Here is a 20,973-nt window from a genome sequence, read left to right on the forward strand (position 1 = left end):
TACTTTAATATAGTTCACATCTGTGGTTCGTTACATTTAGTAACGGTTTGATAAGTATCAACTTTTGTATTCAATAAAATATTTTTGAATGTATTGTTATTATGTTGAATACATATTGATAAAGTCTTAAGGGATTGTATAAACCTTGAGTGAAGGCTAGGGGCATCCGGTTATTAGCCTTGTGCATATGTCTTGTGATACATAATGAAAGGTTAACCATAAGGACAAGACATATGTGGGTTCATTGGAACCATAAAGCATTCTTTAGTAGCGCAAGTTTTGTGACACCTAAGGTAAGAGAATGGTGACTGACAAATGAGATCTCTCTATGAGAGATGTTATCCATTTGACACACTACCATATTGAATTCGTATCAATAAAGTTGGGAGCACTCGTGACCATGGAAGGCTCTGTGTGTATACATGCAGTTACCGCCATGATTCGGTGTTTAAGATTTTATGGGATATGATTGACTATTAAGAATTATCTCTCGGGACCAAATGTGCGCACATACAAGATTACGATTTCAATTAATATAGTCCAAGTGGGAGAATGTAAGAGTTTTTCCTAATGTGGACTAAATTAATTGATATTGTAATTTACTGTTTTTACGGTTACCGTAAAACGGGGTTGGTCTAAGGTGAGATAGAAGGTTTTTAATTAATCTAATATGGGCTGGCTAGTGTAGGCTGAGTTGAGCCCGGCTGTAATGAGAGAGTGACTCCTGGAAACTCTATAAATAATGCTCAAGTCTCTCCTCTAACCCGAATTCTCACATGTATCCTCACCTGGGGGCGTTTACCTAACGCTAAACGTGAGGGGGCCGCCTCATTGAGCCGGTGATACGGCAATGTAGAGGAGAATGACGATGCGTGGATCCCCTTGATATATGTGGGTAATCCTTTTTCTGCTTCCGCTTTATGTTCGATGGAGCCCAAAATAGGTGCATTAATCTTTCTATTTAATTATGCATGTTCTTGTTCTGGTTATGGAGATCTTGAGATTGCTCAATTTGCGTCCAACATGATGCAGTTGGCCTCTAAGGACCGCTCACTTGACCTAAACGAGAGCATGGATCATGACGAGGAGCATGCACTTCCCTCATGCACATCACCCTACAGAGCATGCACCTTATCCATAATAGGACTTCGTTTTAACAGGGACCTTCTAATTTCTCCATAAACAATGATTTTTTTTTCTGGGTCAGATTGACACCATGTCCTTAACTGGTTCATGAAATGGCGGGCAGACAACAACACGAAGTACTGTGCCAAGGAGAGGGAATAAGTACAAGATGACAAGATTGAAGGTACATAAATATTAGCAGAGAAAGTAATTTGTCGAATACCCTGTCAATGAAGGATATTTCCAAGCAATGACACTGTCGAACAGAGACAATTCGTGGTCCATCAGTTGCGCGAAGACCAACGAGGATAACCCTTCTAAATTCCACAAGGAGCCTCACCACCACCTATTATTTCCAAGCAATTACACTGTGAAACCGAGACAATTCGTGGCCCGTCAGTTGTGCGAAGACCAACGAGGAGAACTTTTCTAAATTCCACAAGGAGCCTCACCACCTATTATTTCCAAGCAATGACACTGTCGAACCGAGACAATTCGTGGTCCATCAGTTGCGCGAAGACCAATGAGGAGAACTTTTCTAAATTCCACAAGAAGCCTCACCACCTATTATTTCCAAGCAATGGAACCGAGACAATTCGTGGCCTGTCAATTGCGCGAAGACCAACGAGGAGAACTTTTCTAAATTCCACAAGGAGCCTCACCACCTATTATTTCCAAGCAATGACACTGTCGAACCGAGACAATTCGTGGTCCATCAATTGCGCGAAGACCAACGAGGAGAACTTTTCTAAATTCCACAAGGAGCCTCACCACCTATTATTTCCAAGCAATTACACTGTGGAACCGAGACAATTCGTGGCCCGTCAGTTGCGCGAAGACCAACGAGGAGAACTTTTCTAAATTCCACAAGGAGCCTCACCACCTATTATTTCCAAGCAATGACACTGTCGAACCGAGACAATTCTTGGTCCATCAGTTGCGCAAAGACCAATGAGGAGAACTTTTCTAAATTCCACAAGGAGCCTCACCACCTATTATTTCCAAGCAATGACGTTGTCGAACCGAGACAATTCGTGGTCCATCAGTTGCATGAAGACCAACAAGGAGAACCCTTCTAAATTCCACAAGGAGCCTCACCACCTATTTATTATCCACTCGTTTCGTCTTAACCACCATCTATTTATTTTCCACTCGTTTCGTCTTAACCAGTAGAATCTCGCATGCGTGGCACATGTTAACACAATACATATCTGTAACGACGTATATAAATCAAATTTGAATTAAAAAGATTCGAGATTCTTTATTTGACTTCTAAGTGTCATTAAGTAAGGGATATTTCCGTAATTTTCAAGAGAATTATAAAAAGAAGGAGCAAAGTGACAATTTCTCTTATAAATCGTACCTAACGAGACAATTCATTATTTATAAAATATTTTGAAAAATCTTTGAATTTTCTTCAACGTGAAATTAAAAAACACTCATGTGAGAAAAGGATAACAATAACATACAAACTAAAATAAAATAGCAACGAAATTGAAAAGTATAATATATGGAGAAAGAGAGGGAGTAATTAATAAATTATTTGTGCAAAAAGGCAATGAAAATAGAGAAGTAATATATTGGCATCTTCGGGTGGTTAATAAATGTTTTGGAGATGAGTTAGTGATTGCAGCTGGATAGCTTTTGAAGAATGTATATATCTCCTTGATAATGCTTCATCTATTATATTATACAAAATTTAAATCAAAAAACGATGAGAAGGCTGTAGCTGAAATAATTTTTTTTTCCACCCTCTTTTTTGGAGATTGATCACAGATTAGAGAGTTGCGATCAATCTTTAAATGTGTGCTACATTACATACGTTGGCGAGATAGGAAAGTTACTGAAGTCCTAAACTGGAGTGAAATGGAGCCGGCATTTGGTGGACTAAACATGTTAGGAATGGGGGAACTAGAAAGAACAAACAGATTTCAAGTATTTAAAGGACTTGCTGAGGATAATTTCCGAGTCGTGGTATTATGGTCACCCTCCTTACGCCCTTCAAAATCCACAATAGAGGATACAGAAATCAACTCTATGCAATTGCACGGAAACAATGTTGATCAGGTTTGAACTTCGCCGGCAAAACCGACGTGCATTTTTGTGGAAAATCATCTCAGGGATCGAATTCGTCCTCAATGGCGAAACCTGACTCGTTTCATCTAATCCTGCATTCATTCTCTCTGCCTAGCGTCCTTTGCATGTGAAGTTGTAACATTCAATATTGAAGCTTTGAAGAATGGTGATATTTTAATATTGTTCCTATCACTAAGCCACCTTTCCAAACTCACTACTTAAACTACCTAACTTCTATGGTTGTGTTTGGTCATGTCTTAATAAGCTAATGTTTGATAGAATAACATTTTGTCGAAGTGAATTCTCCGTCAATTTTCTCATGCTCAATTTCATGTTTGAAGGATGATATATCTTACCATGCACTACGGCAAATATTTTCGAGTCTAAACTACTTAAGCTAGGTAAAAAACGGAGGAGCTGAGCATCAAATCAGTCGGTAGTCAAAACAATGAGTCGATTTGTCGGAATATCACCGATGTTAGTCGACGATCTCCATTTGTGGAGATGACTAAGTTCATGGTCAAATAGAGTGATATACCGAATTATATAACATATTGCAAATGGACCTTTAAACAAATGGTCATATGCAACATTAAAGAGAAGTTTGACAAGCTCATAATATTCCAATTTTAATAAATTGGTTTTACTATACTTTTGTTATTTTGCTATCATTGAAAGGGCCAAGACACTATTTGTTGGAGAAACGGGAGGGCAAGATTACACTCAATCTTGGCCTTTCCTGAAGTTAAAGGGCAGAGCATGGTCCGGGGCCTGAGCAAAGCATTGATGGATAACTTGCGACTGCTTGCATTGACGGTGTTTGTGAGCTCCAGGTCCTTTTCGACGTTGCTTGCGAGATGGATGGCGACTGCTTCAATTTTGACCCATGGCACCAAAGAGTCGAAATGCGCTGAGTGGGAGGGTTTTTTTTTTTTTTTCTGGAATAAGTTAAGGATTTTTGTTTGAGACTTAGATTGGATTTTGACCGATGGTAAAAATAATGGAAAAAAAAATATCATCTCTATTTTGCAAATGATCGTACTAGACACAATCGCTAGTTTGGATTAACGGTCCCTACAACTACAGAAAGCGTATGCCAACTATAGAGCGGTAAGAATATTATGGTTGCCCTATCAACATCAACCTATGGATGGACATGCTCCTTATCGAAAGAGGTAAGTTTTCTTTTAGAAGCCCGAATGAGTTCACTCTTGATCATAACAAGTGTTTACTTGATCCTAAGAATGATGCAGTTGGCCTCTAAGGACCGCGCACTTGACCTAAACGAGAGCATGGATCATGACGAGAAGCATGCACTTCCCTCATGCACATCACCCTACAGAGCATGCACCTTATCCATAATAGGACCGCGTTTTAACAGGGACCTTGCAATTTCTCCGTAAACAATGATCTTTTACATCCTGCCCTTTTTTTTCTGGGTCAGATTGACACCCTGTCCTTAACTGGTTCATGAAATGGCGGCCAGACAACAACACGAAGTACTGTGCCAAGGAGAGGGAAAAAGTACAAGATGACAAGATTGAAGGCACATAAATATTAGTAGAGAAAGTATTTTATCGAATACCCGGTCAATGAAGGATATTTGCAAGCAATGACACTGTCGAACCGAGACAATTCATGGTCCATCAGTTGCGCGAAGACCAATGAGGAGAACCCTTCTAAATTCCACAAGGAGCCTCACCACCTATTTATTATCCACTCGTTTCATCTTAACCACCACCTATTTTTTATCCACTCATTTCGTCTTAACCAGTAGAATCTCGCATGCGCGGCACATGTTAACACAATATATATTTGTAACGATGTACATAAATCAAATTTGAATTAAAAAGATTTGAGATTCTTTATTTGACTTCTAAGTGTCATTAAGTAAGGGATATTTCCGTGATTTTTAAGAGAATTATAAATAAATAAAAAAGCAAAGTGACAATTTCTCTTGTAAATCATACATAACGAGACAATTCATTATTTATAAAATATTTTGAAAAATCTTTGAATTTTCTTCAACATGAAATTAAAAAACACTCATGTGAGAAAAGGATAACAATAACATGCAAACTAAAATAAAAAAGCAAAGAAATTGAAAAGTATAATATATGGAGAAAGAGAGGGAGTAATTAATAAATTATTTGTGCAAAAGGGCAATGAAAATAGAGAAGTAATATATTGGCATCTTCGGGTGGTTAATAAATATTTTGGAGATGAGTTAGTGAAGATTAAAAAATGTTTAGAGAGTATAGGGTTGGCATATTACTACGACGATCTGGAATCGTTCTCTTTGGAAATACAATAACTAATGAAACTCCCTAAAAAAAGAAGAGACTTAGGTTATTTTGTTTTTACGCCATACTACGATCGTATGAAGTAGACATTACTATTAACATGAAATTGTCATATCAAGCACTTTTTTTTTTTTGGTCAGATCATATCAAACAAACTTAGACACGTTCTTTAATCAATTGTTATAATTTTTTTTATGATTCAAATATCCATCAACCTTCTCTCATAAAGGCTTTCTTGATGACAATAGAAGAGCTTTGCTATGTCCCTAAACCATCATTTCTCACAAAAACTTGTCTCGAATAAAGGCTTTCTTGATGACAATAGAAGAGCTTCGTTATGTCCCTAAACCATCATTTCTCACAAAAACTTGTCTCGAAAAGTGCAATCGAGTCCTAAAATGTTCAAAAAGTACAATTAATGGAAGGACTTAGATTGAACCACTTTAATAAGTTTTAGGATTTGATTACACTTTTTTAAATGTAGGAGTTAATTGCACTTTGTGACAAGTTTTAGGATATAATTGTATTTTTTGAAAGTTTTAGGACTTAGTTGTATTTTTATGACAAATTTTAGGACTTCCAATGCACTTATCCCTATATTTATATATAGAGTCTCGAAATCTGTACGAATTGTCTTGCAAATAACAATAAAAAATATTCTAGAAAAAGCAACCTCTTAATTCAGTAATAAAAATGGTTTTAATCGATGGTAAAACATACCCCATGTAATCCAAAATCAAGTCATCGTGTACGTATAAATATTGTAGCCCCGGAATGGAAGCTTTTTATTTATTTATGCTGATTGTGCACATAATAGAAAGAATAATGATATCAGGTGACCGCACCGTTACTCCTTGGAGAGCAACGTTGCTCCCCTAACCACAAGCTTAGATTAAAAAAATAAATTAAATAAAAAAGAAAATAGAAAAATCCTAAGGAATTGAAAAGAGTTTTATTGAAAGCATTATCAACATGAAATATTTTACATTTCATGTAGAAAGACCGGTCCAAACATTTTTATTATAAGACAAATAAATTTAGGATTTCTATTGACAACATCACTATTTAAAACATTTTTCATACTTATAGTCGTAAAAGATTATATTCATCATTTAAAAAAATTAAAACAATTACCAAAATTAGCCCTTGAATATTTATTTATACAATTTAAAGCATTGATAAATTCAACTTAAGCCAAACCAATCCAAGTTAACTCAAAAACCAAAAAACATGATCATTTTGTAACTATCCAAAATTGAAATTTATTTAAAAATGTATAGTATTGAATTTGTTTGATTAATTTTTTTGCCTCACTTCCCTTTTTTATATTTTGTATAGCCCAACTTTTTCACCATGCTAGTCAAATTTCAATTTAACATATCTTAACTAGATAAGTATATATTGTGTCTACATTCAACAACACAACGAGACTGATTGTAGTGTACAAAATTTTTAACTTACTCTATAATGTCTTGGAATGTAATTAAATTAGTGAAATACATGTGTGGATTACTAAGATGACTTTCTTTATGTCAATAACATGTGAAAATATTGTTGCAAGTACACTATGAAGGATTGAGTTTTACATTTGAATAGTTAATCAAAGCTGTTAAAAAAAGTTCACAGGCATAAGTATATTTCCCTTTCGTTAATTTTTATTGAATTGTCCAAATTCTAAGAAAATTCTGTTCAGATTCTCTCTGAAATTTGTGTGGTTGAAAAGGCAGCGTTATTGCCGTCAGCCCAGCAAGGTCCTAATAGAAATTGTAGCTCAAAGAGTATATATTCCATATGTAGATTTGGCATTCATTTTACTAAAAAAAGTAATACAGGATAAAATTATGCAGTATTAATGAACGAAATAATTTAAAGAAATCTCTCCACCCTAAATAAAAACATCTCCATGCACCATTGTAGAGGATAAAGAGGTTGTCTTGTTCATCCACTTTGTCTCTTTATGCAAATCATCTCTACTTCCTCAATTCTTATAATAGCTCGATGGGCAAAAATTTATTTATATATGGAATGAGGAAAAGCAAAACAGATTTGAATGCAAAAAAGGACGAAGGAGGGAGAGCCACGAAGAGCAATCAATGGAGAAAGAAACACCAGGAACTTTTTACAGGAATATGTTATTATCAACGGCTGAGATTTAATACCATTCATCCAACAATTTAGAACCTTAATAAAGACCCAAACATGAGGAAGAAAGAGGAGATAGGTAGGGACCAAGGAACTCTGTAGCCTAACCTTAGTTAATGCCTTAACTAAACACCAATCTATTTCTTGGTAATTGGTAGAGGACTGCTCTAAATCATCTCTAGTCGAAACTGAATATTAAAATCCGACCAAAAAAAAAAAAAAAAACTAATTAAAGAAAGACCATTGCTGATTGCCTCAAACAAGACAAGTATATGTACGAAGATGGATGATGAGGTTTTAGTCTTAAACCAGCTTTTTGTCTGCCATTATTAGGGGAAGGAACGAAAAGAACAACAATAGAGATGGATGGGCATTACGTGTAAGTATATATTAAATTCCACCTATTTGAACGGAAGGTGGGTATATTGAAGTTAGGTTGCTCCTCTTTAATTGGGATAAAACAATAAACATGTATATTTTTTGACCAAGGAAGCTTTGCTATGATATAATCTATGACGTGATCATTGTTGCTTGGTAAAAAGGGGGAAAAAACAAATTGAAGCTTGAAGGTTTGTAATTTAATTCGATCTATAACCACCCGGTTTTCTTTTCCATCTAATATAATATGATTATATATTCTTGGGAGAGCATATCTAGGTGATAATGACAGACTTAAAGAGAAACTAACATTTTTTTTTTAATTTTTTTATCATCATTTAAAAATAATTTTTTTATAGAGTGTTTTTGGACACTTATTGAGCAATGGACACGAAAATTTTGCAGCTTTCAATGTATGGGGCTCGTGTTACGCAAAATAGTAGTTGGGGCCCATATGATCAGTGTTCAATGATTATACATTTACATAGATTAAGTTTATGTAACAACTGCTCCACGATTTGACAACGGGATCGGGTTCATGACACTGCATCAACGAAACCGTGATGCCATATGAGCTATGAGATGTATGGTGATGGCGGATGGGTGCATTTGGGAATTGTGTGATGGGAGTGGTGAGAGAGAACTGATGAACGACAAGAAAGCAGAAGTTTCGGGGTTGGGTTGGATACGGGGCCCACTTCTTTACCTTCTGAACTTTTGGTGGCTTGAACGATTCCAAGACTTTGGTCCCATTTCCGACCAACTTGCTTCAGAGAAATTGAGGCAACAGAAATGAAATTAAATCAAATGAGACGCGATGAAATGCAATGGCAGCTTCTTCCGATAAAGAAATAGCACTTTACTGCTTAATAAGTACATTGATTCGCTCCATCATTTGATGCTGTTGTCCTAGACGGAAGAACTTCTATTTCCTCTCCGCTCTGTATACTTTGTGTTGACCCTTCTGGACACTCCTGTTTAGTCCTCTGCTGCTCACGAACCAAGCCATGCCCATCACGGAGCTCTATCTTGGTGCCTTTCTTCAGGTGTTGTTCGATAGGTTGGCCTCTGTCGAGCTTCTCAACTTTGCACGGTTCGAGGGGATTGATACGCGGTTGAAGGAATGGGAGAAGATGCTGAAGAGTTGACTCGACCAATAGCTATCTGCTCTTTTTCCATCTAATCTAACCCGATTACGTATTCTTGAGAGAGCTTATCTAGGTGACAATCATGGAATTGAAGAAAAAGTAGCAATTTTCCTTTTCTTTCTGATCATCCTTTAAAAATGATTTTGTCATCAAATGTTTTTTGACACGTTGAGAAATTGACAACAAAAATTTTTGTAGCTTTCAATATATGGGATTTTCATGTTACATAGAATAATGGGGTTAGGACCCATTTGATCAGTGCTCATGATGATACATTTACATAGATTAAGTATATGTAGCAACCGCCCCATTATTTGATAACGGGATGGGGTTCATGAGGCTGCTTTAGAAAATATGATGCCATATGATTTAGGTGATGCATGACGATGGTGGATGGGTGCATTTGGGAATAGTGTGATGGGGGTGGTGGGAGAAAACTGATGAACACTGATAAAGCAGAAGTTTCGGGGTTGGGTTGGATACGGGCCCACTTCTTTCACTTCTGAACCTTTGGTGGCTTTAATCATTCCAAGACTTTGGTCCCATTTCCGACCAAGTTGCTTCAGAGAAATTGAGGCAACAAAAATGAAATTAAATCAAAAGGGACGTGATGAATGCAACGGCAGCTTCTTCCGAGAAAGAAAGAGCCCTTTAGTGCTTAAATAGTCTTTTGATTCGCTCCATTATTTGATGTTGTTGTCCTGGCCGGAGTAACTTCTGTTCCTCTCCGCTCTGCACACTTTATTTCAACCCTTCTGGGCGCTCTTGTTTAGTCCTCTACCGCTCACGAATCAGCCATGCCCATCACAGAGCTCTTTCTCAGCGCCTTTCTTCAGGTGTTGTTCGATAGGTTGGCCTCTCCGGATCTCCTCAACTTTGCACGGCGTGAGGGGATTGATATGCGGTTGAAGAAATGGGAGAAGATGCTGACGAGTATCAAGGAGGTGCTGGATGATGCAGAGGATAGGCAACTCACTGGCCATCTCGGGGTGAAGTCGTGGCTAGAAGATCTTAGAAACTTGGCCTATGAAATCGAAGACTTGCTTGATGAGTTCGTCACAGAATCCGCTGAAAGCAAGTCCAAGGCAGAATCCAACACTAGCAAGGCGAGTTCCCTTCTTTCCAATTGTTGCTTCAGATTAAGTCCAAGAGAATTCATGCTCAACCACAAAATGAGATCTAAGATGGAAGAGATGGATGCCAAATTACTGGAGATCGTAACTTGAAAAGACAGTCTGAGCTTGAGAGAGAATAATGAGAAGCGATCAACAAATCGTTTACAGGATAAGCCAATTCCAACTACACATTTGACCGAGGGTTGTTTTGTTGGTAGAGAAGATAAAAAAATGGAGATTCTCAAATTACTAACCGAAGAAGAAGATGATAGAACAACTACGAACATGAAAGTGATTCCCATCGTAGGGATGGCGGGTCTTGGGAAGACAGCTTTGGCTCAGCAAGTCTTCAATGATGCCAGAGTGACCAGCTACTTCGATGCAAAAGCATGGACTTGTGTTTCTGATGATTTCGACATGCTTGCTATTACAAAGAGTATCCTACAAAAAATCGACTGCACTTTGTCTTGTGAAGATAAGGACCTAGATTGGCTTCAGGATAAGCTCAAACAAAACCTTTTGGGGAAGAAGTTTCTTGTCGTTTTGGACGATGTTTGGAACAAGAATTATGGAAACTGGACTATCCTCTTGAAGCCTTTTCAATCGGGAGCAAAGGGAAGCAAAATCATCGTCACGACTCGTAATTCCCATGTGGCTGAAGTAGCCGGTGCTCAACCTTATACTCTCAAAGAGTTGTCACAAGAAGCATGCGTGACTTTGTTTGCATTTCATGCTCTTGGAGTCAGAAATTTTGATCATCATCCTTATCTTGAAGCATTAGGTCTCAAAATAGTGGAAAAATGCAAAGGGTTGCCATTAGCTGTGAAGACATTGGCTGGGCTGCTACGCACTAAAGTTGGTCCCCCTGAATGGCAAGCTATATTGAACAGCAAGATTTGGGATCTATCGGAAGAAGGAAATGACATCCTTCCGACTTTGAAACTTAGCTACCTCCATCTCCCTTCCAATCTAAGGAGATGTTTTGCTTACTGTGCTATATTTCCCAAGGACTATGAGATCCAACGAGACGAGTTGATTCATTGGTGGATTGCAGAGGGCTTGGTGGATAGAAAAAAAGCAAAGAGTCAATGGAATACAGGTTTGAATTATTTCAATGAGCTAGTAAGCAGGTCATTATTTCAAAAGTCAAGTAGCAATGGATCACAATTCTTAATGCATGATCTTGTGAATGACCTGGCAAAGCTAGTTGCAGGTGCATCCCATTGGAGCTCAAGGGAATTTGAGTTTGTGGATGATCACAATAATGCATCTTTAGCTCGTCATGCCTCGTTCCTTCCAAGCAAGAATATTATTCCAGAAAGACTAGAGATATATCATCGAATGGGGGGACTTAGGAGCTTCATATCGTTAAAGAAGCAATATCAGTCTTCCTATGTGACCCAGAAAGTGCTAGATGACTTGTTGTCGGGATTGAAGTACTTAAGGGTGGTTTCATTGAGTTGCTATAAGATCAGTGAGGTACCGGAATGCATTGGCAAACTAAGGCACCTAAGGCACCTTAATTTATCACATACTCATATTGAAACCCTTCCAAAGTCGGTTGTTGCATTGCACAATCTAGAAGCTTTGATATTGCAAGGCTGTCACATGCTTATCAAATTACCTGAAGGTATGGAAAAACTGATCAATCTAAGATTTCTTGACATTATTGATACTCCACATCTAAGAGCTATGCCACTAAATATAGGTAATTTGTTGGGTCTTGAGATCTTGTCCAAGTTTATAATTGGAATGGAAAATGGGTCAAGGTTGAATGAGTTAAAAAACCTAAAGAACCTTCAAGAGGAATTGTGCATCTTTGATTTGCATGAGGTTCAAGAAGCTAGAGAAGCCATAGATGCCAATTTACTCATGAAGGAGGGAATATGCCGGTTGAACATGCAATGGTGCACAAATTTTGAAAATTTCCGAAATGAAGAGCTTGAAACAAAGGTCCTTGACTTTCTTTGCCCTCACCAAAACCTTGCACATCTTGAAATATCCTATTATGGTGGCCTAAAATTCCCATCTTGGTTAGGTAGTCCTACACATGTTAACATAATGTGTTTACATTTACATGGGTGTCAGAGGGTCAAAGCATTACCATCGCTCGGGCAGCTATCTTTGCTGAAAGAATTGTACATCGAAGGTTTAAATGCAATATGCAAGGTAGGGTCTGAATTTTATGGAAGTGGAAGTCCTTTTTCATCCTTGTTAACTTTGGAATTCAAGGACATGCCATTGTGGGAGTACTGGTCTCATTGCATCGGCACTAAAGAAGTTGGAGTTGTATTCCCTCGCCTTGAGCATCTTGTCATTCAGGATTGCCCTATGCTGATCGGAAGATTGCCTAGTCAACTAAGCTCCCTTGTACAACTCACAATTAACTCATGTCCACGTATGGAAGCCTCGCCATCTTTCAATAGCCTTTCATCTCTCAGTGAATTAAAATTCAAAAGTTGTAATGAGAGGGTGCTGCATAGTTTGGTAAACCTGGCATCTCTTACTGCTCTAAACATAAATGATGTTGCTGAACTCACTTGCTTAAATCATGGGTTTACAAGCTCCTTGATCAAGCTAGAGAAGTTGGAGATCAAAAAGTGTGCAAAGTTAATATATCTGTGGCAAGACGGAGATGTAATTCAGAATCTCAATTGTCTAAAGAGATTAGTCGTACGTAGTTGTCCGGAATTCATATATTTTGTGGCTGAAGAAGGAGATATAAAGCTACCTAGCAACCTCGAGACTATCGAATTGATAGATTGTGTCAATTTAGAGAAGCTTCCGAGCAAGATGCACACCCTCTCTTCTCTTAAAGACTTGATGGTCCATTACTGTCCAAAACTCGTGTCCTTCCTCGAAATAGGTATACCGGCATCTCTTATATCATTAAATATCAAGAACTGCCAAATGTTGCAATCTTTACCCAGAGGATTAAGTGATCATCTAGATGAACCAAGTAGCAACAGTAGCAATACCCACATTGACATTATATCTTGTCTACAAGACTTAAGAATCTCCAGATGCAAGTCTTTGCCATCCTCTCCATTCAGCAAGGGTATATTTTTACCCACGACCCTCAAGAGACTTCAAATTGGTGACTGCAGGGGAGTGGAGTCGCTTGCGGAGATAAATCTAGAACCTCTTCAATCTATTCAAGAGATTGAAATTTGGTGTTTAGAGAATTTGAGAAGCTTACCCCAGGGTCTACACAAGCTGTCTCGGCTCACTTCCTTGTATTTGTGGAATTGTCCTGCACTAGAGCTGGAGTGCTTTCCCCCTCTTCCTCCCAGCATCTCGACTTTTAGGCTTCATGAGTGTCCGAAGATAAAATCGCTACCTAATCAGTTGCGTCGACTCACGAGTCTTCAATTTCTATCAATTTGGAAGTGTGAGAGATTGACGCGCTTCCCTGAGGGAGGATTGCCGCCCCAGCTAGAGAGACTTTGGGTAAGTAGATGCGAGAATATGAAGCAGCCGGTGAGGGAGTGGCTTACCCCCCTCACCTCCCTTCAAAATTTGTCAATCGATAGTGATGTGGGAGGAGTGGGAGAGGAGGAGGATCATGTGCTTCCGCTCCCTTCCTCTCTACTCCATCTCGATATCTATGACATGAAGAACATGGAAAGACTGTCCAGCAGTCTCCCTCCCTCTCTCAAGTCGTTATGGATCTACGATTGTCCGAAGCTGAGGGAGTTGCCCCAGGATGGCCTCCCTCCCTCCCTAGAAGACCTCTGGATCCACAATTGCCCGATTCTGGAGGAGCGATGCAGGAAAGGGACCGGCTGCTATTGGCCCCTCATCCGCGAAATCCCAAAAGTCACATTGGGTCATGACGAGTCCAAGTCAATTACTTGAAAACAGGTATTGATCTTTCATCATCTGTGTCCTTCCCCCGTTGTTGTGTGCACCTCCATCGCCACCGCTGCTTCAGCTCTCCACTCCGTCGTCGTCCTCACCTCCATCTCCATCTCATGAATATATTCCAATTAAAACAGGTAATCGATCTTTCCGATCACTACTCTTCAATACTCGTAGTCACTTCTCTTTCTCAGATTTGGCATCACTTTTCCTACTATTCTTTCGTTCTCGGTGTGCTCTGCCTCATTCTCCAAGATTCTTTCAATCTTGCTCGCCTTTCAGATTACATTGGAATTCCCATCGGTGAAGTTCCCCGGTACTAAGACTAGGAGGAGAAGATGCTGCTGAAGGGGGACCCTTGATGTGAGATTGCTCCTCGTTGTAGAGACGAAGAGGGGAGATGCCACTGCAGGCTCTGCTGTTCTTAACATCTTTGACTCTTCGTGGAAACTCTTTCCCATGATTAGAGTTGGCTCTCAAATTACTCACGGGGATAAAGTTATGTATGTATGTTCTTTTTCCCTGTTCATTAAGTGTGTTTTCCCCCTGATGTTTCAATCTGCTAGATGAATCTAAAGTCTGGACATAATTTATATGATAAATAGATAGCAAGATCAAGTACGAAAATGTTTGAAACTTGCATCACATCGAAAAAGAGCTGTTCAGAACTTCGGATGGATAGAGAAAATTTATCTCATCTTAATGGCAGTTTAGGTGCTTGAAATCCTCTGTCCTATTTTAGGCTAGAGACTCAATTTGAACACAATTACTAGGTTTGTGGAATGCGCCTAACTAATTTCCCTTATATCTCTGACTCTGATATGTGAAAATTACTTTTACAGCATTCACCAGAAGTGGGAGGAACTCGGTATTAACTCTCTGTCTGCATTTATCCATACAAAGTACTTATTCCCACACATGCAATCTTCTCATTTCTGAGCATACTGTGATGCACGTTGGAATCTATGGGGAAAACGGATTTATTGCGGCTCAACCCTTCCATTCCAGCATTTTACTCACCATCCAAGATTAGCCCTGGACTATGGAGTAGCTGGTTGGCAAAGTTTAAAGGGTGAGTAGAATTGTTTCTGCTATTTCTTTTGACTGGCTATTTAAAAGGTGGGTAAAGATCATGGGTTATAATTAGAATCTAAAAAGTATTTCTTCTGAACGATTTAGCTTATTGTCTGCATTCAACTTGTTTTGTTAAATTTCCAACAAATTGTCCGCATTCTACTTGTTCATTCTTGCATTCTATCAAAACACATGTCAATGATTTAAAATTTCTCAAATGTTATGTTGTTTGTTATCATTTCCCCAGTTATCTCATCGACGTGATTACGTGCACATTCTGTTGTGCATGTGTAAGGGATCGGTTCTACGCAAAGGGGAATGTTAAGTTATATTTTCTATATACATTGCTTGTCAAGTTTCCTAAATAGCTTAAGCTTTTAAAAAATGTATTTGTCTGACATGCAGCAATCAAATCAAACAGCATGACCCATCAGCCAAACCCTATGTTCTTGTTTGGTTTTTTTCTTCCAGTAATTGTGGAAGACTTTCGGCCGGGAATTATAAGCTTCTCATAAAATCATCGAATTGCAACAAGATTTAAAGCTTGGATGGTTAAAAGCCACTCATATGCCAGCAAACTTCCGCTTATTAAATCTGTTATTCATAGTGTGGTTAAGTGTTAGTGTCAACTCTTTTCGTTGCCCAAGAAAGATTTTGAAATGGTTGGCAAGAGTGTGGAGCTTTTCTTTGGAAGGAAAATCCTGATACTAAAGAGGGAGCAAAAGTGAGCTGGGACACTGTCTGTCCTCCTAAGAAGTTTCGAGGCCTCGGCATTCAAAGACTGGATTTGTGAAATCTTGCTTGTATTTTAAAGTGTCTGTGGAGTATTTGTTGAGGTGTGATATCTATGTTTTTCCTAGTTTAATAGCTATTATCTTGATTGTAAACCAGAAGCTACTTATGCCTGGAAGAAGTTATTAAAAGTCGGGAATATTTTGAAACCCTGCATTAGATATATAGGGGGTAATATTTCGCTTGTATGATTTGTGACACAATACAGGGATCTTGCCAAAATCATTTCTCAATGAGAAAACTTATGAATCTTCTCTTCCTCCGCAGGCCAAACTATCTCCTGTAATTTGTAACTCTCATGGGAAACATTATGTTACTAAAAAAAGTGTGTTTTCATTCTTGTAGATAGCAATTGGGCAAAACTGGGGGGCGTGAAAAACGCGTCTTCCATCATCGTCTCCTTCCCCTTTGTTGTCTGCACCTCAATCACCTATGCTTCACCTCTCCACTCTGTCGTCCTCACCTCCATCACCGTCTCCATCTCATGATGATTTCATTAAAATCAAGTTTTGATCTTGCCATTTATTATTCCTCATACTCTACTCTTCTACATGTAGTCACTTATCTTCTCAGATTTGGCATCGGTTCCCCTGTCCATTGAAATGCTTCACATGATTTCTTTGATCCAGCAAAAATGAAATAAAAATCTGGGATCTTATTAATGGACTGTTGCATTTGAATTTGGATTCTCAGCTTATTTTTGCATTCTAGCAGTTTTCTGCGCTCATCCAATTCTTCCTTCACCATTGCCTCAATGGTATCAAGTCTGGGAGGAGAAGATGCTGAAGGGGACCCTGGATGTGAGATTGCTCCTCATTATACAGACGAGGGGACATGGCACTGCAGGCTCTGTTCTTAAGATCTTGACTTCTGTGGAAATTTTTCCATGATTAGTTGGTTCTCAAATTTCTCACGGGGATAGGTATGTATATATGTTCTCTTTCACCATTCAATAAGTGTCTATTTTACCCTGATGTTCAATCCACTAAATGAATCAAAGTCTAGGCATAATTTATATGATTGATTAATAACAAAGACAAGTTTGTAAATGTTTGAAAGTTGCATCTCCTTGAAAAAGTGTAGCTCAGAACTTCAGATGGATAGAGCAAGTTCATGTCATTTTAGCGGCAGTCAGGTGCTCTATATCTTCTTTCCTGTTTTTATCTGAAAACTCCATTTGAATACATTTACTAAGTTGCGGAATGTACCTGACTAATTTCCCTTATATCTCTAATTCTGTTATGCAAAAATTACTTGTGCAATATTCACCAGAAGTGGAAGCAACTCGATATTAACTTTTGTGTTTGCATTTACCGATACAAAGTACTTATTCTCACACATGCAATCTTCTCATTTCTGAACACACTGTGATGGACATCAAAATCTATGGGGAAACAGATTTATTGTGCCTCGACCCTTTCATTCCAGCATTTTACTCAGCATCCAAGATTAAGGAATGGTTTAGTTGATTTGAGTACAGACACAAATGAAGGCATTTCGCGTCCTGGATAGCACTCAATGAAATCTTTGCCCATTGTTCATATCGATAACTATTCATAGTCTGCTACATGGAATCAAATATGCATAGCCGTGCAGTTGCTGGTTGGCAAAGTTTAGAGGGTGGGTAGATTTGTTTCTGCTATTTCTTTTGACAGGCCGTTGGAAAGACTAATGATCATGGTTATAATCAGAATCTAGAAAGAATCTCTTCCGAAGGATTAGCAAATTATCACATTCTACTTGCTTCTTTCTAGCATTGTATCAAAGCACATCGATGGTTTACAATTTCTTGTATTTTACACTTTTTGTTATCATTTCCCAGCTATCTCATTGACGTGATTATGTCCACATTCTTGTGCGCGTGTGAGGGATCAGTTCTATGCAAGGGGAGTGTTGAGTTATATATTATATATACATTTTTTTTTGGGGGTCGAATGCGTTGTATGTACATTGCTTGGCACGTTTCTTAACAGCTTACTTTTTTACAAAAATGCATTTGTCTAACATGCAGCAATCAAATCAAACAGCATGACCAATCAGCCAGCCCTGTGTTCTTGTTTGATTCTTTCTTCCAGTAATTGTGGATTGTCTAGAAGACTTTCAGACAAGGATTATAAGCCTCTCATAAAATCATCGAATTACAACAAGATTTAAAGCTTGGACAGTTAAAAGCCGCTCATATGCCAGCAAACTTCAGCTTATTAATCCTGTTTTTCATAGTGTGGTTAGCTATTAATGTCCACTCTTTTTGTTTCCCAAATAAAGTTTTTGAAATGGTTGAGCGAAAGTGTAGAGCTTTCCTTTGGAGGGAGCAAAAGTTAGACGGAACACTGTCTGACCTCCTAAGCAGTTTGGAGGCCTTGGCATTCGAAGACTGGATTTGTGAAATCTTCTTGTATTTTAAATTCTGTGGAGTTTTTTGTTGAGTTGTGGTCTCTATGTTTTGCCTGGCTCTATAGCTATCATCTTGACTGTAAACGAGCTGTATTTACGCTTGGAAGAATTTATTACAAGTCGGGAATATATTGAAACCCCGCATTACACAAACAATGGAAAATGAAGATAATATTTCTCTTTGGTGTGAATTCTGGCACCAAGACGGAATCATTCTTGAGGAGAACAGTTTATGACTCTTCTCTACTCTTCTCTGCAGGCCAAAGGATCGGCTGCAATACGTAACTCTCATTGGAAATGCCTGCTGCTAGGTCTGAGGAGTTAATTACCATACAAGCTGCAGTTGGCGGTGTGTTTTTCCTAGTTCCTCAGCTGCAAACAAAGTTGTTTTTTGCACAGCTTCTTCAAATGGTTGCCTTAACTTTTTTGTCGCATGGGATATTTTCGGAAACAAGGATGCTGATGTTGAGTGTGACACAAACTTGGGTGGTTCTCCCCTAATGTCCCAAGATTTGGCTTTATTTTTTGGTTAGTAATACATGATAAACTTCCCACTGTTGAGAGGATTAACAGTTGGTCAGTTGGTCTCTATCTTGTTCTGTGATCTAAGCATTGAATATTGCTCTCATCAATTTATTGAGTGCAGTTTCTCCAATCAAGTATGGAGAAAGGTGCTGCAGCTTTGTTTGATTCATCTGACTACTGGAGTTTGCAATTGTGAATTTGGTTTAGATGCAACAAGCTGCTCGGGGAAAGATTTTCAGAAGTGTCTATTGCAGTTTATATGCAAACCACTGCATCTATTATAACTTGAAGTCCATGAATAATTTGTTGCATTTACAGGTGGCTCCTTAGATGTTTAATGAAATCAAAATTATCAAGTTCTGTTAGGCATAGTTTTGAGAGTTGCTTTGGTCTCAAAATAAGATTGGCACTGATGAGCATCATAGGTTGTGTGTCGCTCGGAAAATAACTTTGTGAAAACTATTTAGCTAGGGCGAAGGTTTTTCTGACGTGGTGCTTATTGTTGCTCTTTGGTGTGTAGAGTTGCATGTTTTCCCCTGTCGTCTCTATGCTTGTGATACAGGTGTCAACTTCAACCCTCTTGTTTGGCGTCGAATTCTTTATGAGGTCCTATTTCTATATCACTGGCCTTTGCATTTCTTCAAATGGTTCTTGAGGAAGAACCCCAATCGATGAAAGGGAGTTGCTGTAAGAGTAAGAAAGTAAGTACTTATTTAACTACAAGATTCAAAGAGAGATTTTACCACATTCTACTCTCTTCTTTTTTATTGGTTCATGGTAATTTCATTTAGTTACGTCTGCATGAAATTCCACTTCCGAAATTCTGCTCTCTCTCTCTCTCTCTCTCTCTCGTAGATATTCGTCATTTCGTCCTCACGGAATCATCGAGGGTGTTCGGGGTGTTCGTGCTTGTGCTTACTTTTCATTTAATGAAGAGCGTGCTTGCCGATGAAGACCTGTTCCAAGAAGCAGCCCTACGTCTTGGACAAGAAAAATCTAACTTACGTAGCAAATAGTCCACTTCAAAGTTCAAACTCGTGTCCTTTAAACAATGTTGAAACAATAAATACAAATTTGAAAAAGGAAATAACTTGAGAAACTTGGCTATATTTTAATATGATTTTCATAGAGTGAATTGGTATTCTCATAGCGTGGAATTGGGAAGACGTGTGCTTACTTGGCTCGTTGTATTTGCTACATTCGGATAGTAAGGTTGGTTTTTGCACTTTGCTTAATACATGCAATTCGAACGAAGTTTTCTTGGAAATGATTTGAGATTCCGTAAGTAACTTAGTGCAAACATAGGGTTTGGTTTGGCAAATGAAAATGAAATACGAACAACCGTGCTGGTCGTAATGAATCAAAGAAGATCCAATCGCACCATGAATATCCTTTGCCTGTTATCTCCTCATCTTCCTATTTATAAGCCATAGCTCACTTGGACGTTTCCAATTTTCCATAGAATCTCCAGGAGATCTCATATATTTCATTTCGTGAATGCCGAGACTGGCCTAACCTAAAGTAAAGGCTCTTCCCTTTCCCTCTCTTGATGGCGAATCTTGATTGACTCAGACTAGGAATCAATTCAGAGAAACAAGAAGCATGAGATGATATAGGCGGCCGTCTTATGCTAGCGCTGTTACCTAGAAAAATCCTGAGGACCACAGCTTCTCATGTTTAGCAGCTTAGATGATTAATACCATGCACATTTTCCAAAGTAAGCACAACATCAGTTGACACAGCAATCGCACACATATACAGCGAACAACAAATGCATGCGACCGGCATTTGAGATATTCAAGCACACATAAACAACGAGCAACACAGTACGCCTATACGTTCAAATTTTTATGCATTTCAATCGACCATATACAGGAAACACAGTAAGTCACAACCGGCGCATCTTCCATTGCACATCAAAACATTTGCAAACAGAATTCAATAGGAACTTTAACTAGCAGTAAGCTGAGGTGCTGTCACCGAGAAAATGGGATGGCGCCGTCGGCCGGTGGAAATCAGGCTCGCGGTGAGGGGTTAGGC

General features: G+C 38.6%; 2 protein-coding genes across 3 annotated transcripts in view; both read left to right on the plus strand.

Moving 5' to 3' along the window:
- Window positions 1-18,964, plus strand: part of LOC120290863 (putative disease resistance protein At3g14460) — a 48,897-nt gene extending 29,933 nt beyond the window's left edge. For both annotated transcript variants that reach the window (XM_039307394.1, XM_039307397.1), the window contains one exon: window positions 18,668-18,964. The gene's annotated coding sequence lies outside the window, so the exon portion shown is untranslated. The remainder of the gene's footprint in view (window positions 1-18,667) is intronic.
- On the plus strand, window positions 10,597-14,145 carry LOC120290693 (putative disease resistance RPP13-like protein 1). The gene has a single exon (XM_039307055.1). The coding sequence runs from the start codon at window positions 10,597-10,599 to the stop codon at window positions 14,143-14,145; it is 3,549 nt and encodes a 1,182-aa protein (XP_039162989.1).
- Window positions 18,965-20,973: the final 2,009 nt, after the last annotated feature.

This window comes from Eucalyptus grandis, chromosome 2, assembly GCF_016545825.1.
Source record: "Eucalyptus grandis isolate ANBG69807.140 chromosome 2, ASM1654582v1, whole genome shotgun sequence".
NCBI lineage: Eukaryota > Viridiplantae > Streptophyta > Magnoliopsida > Myrtales > Myrtaceae > Eucalyptus > Eucalyptus grandis.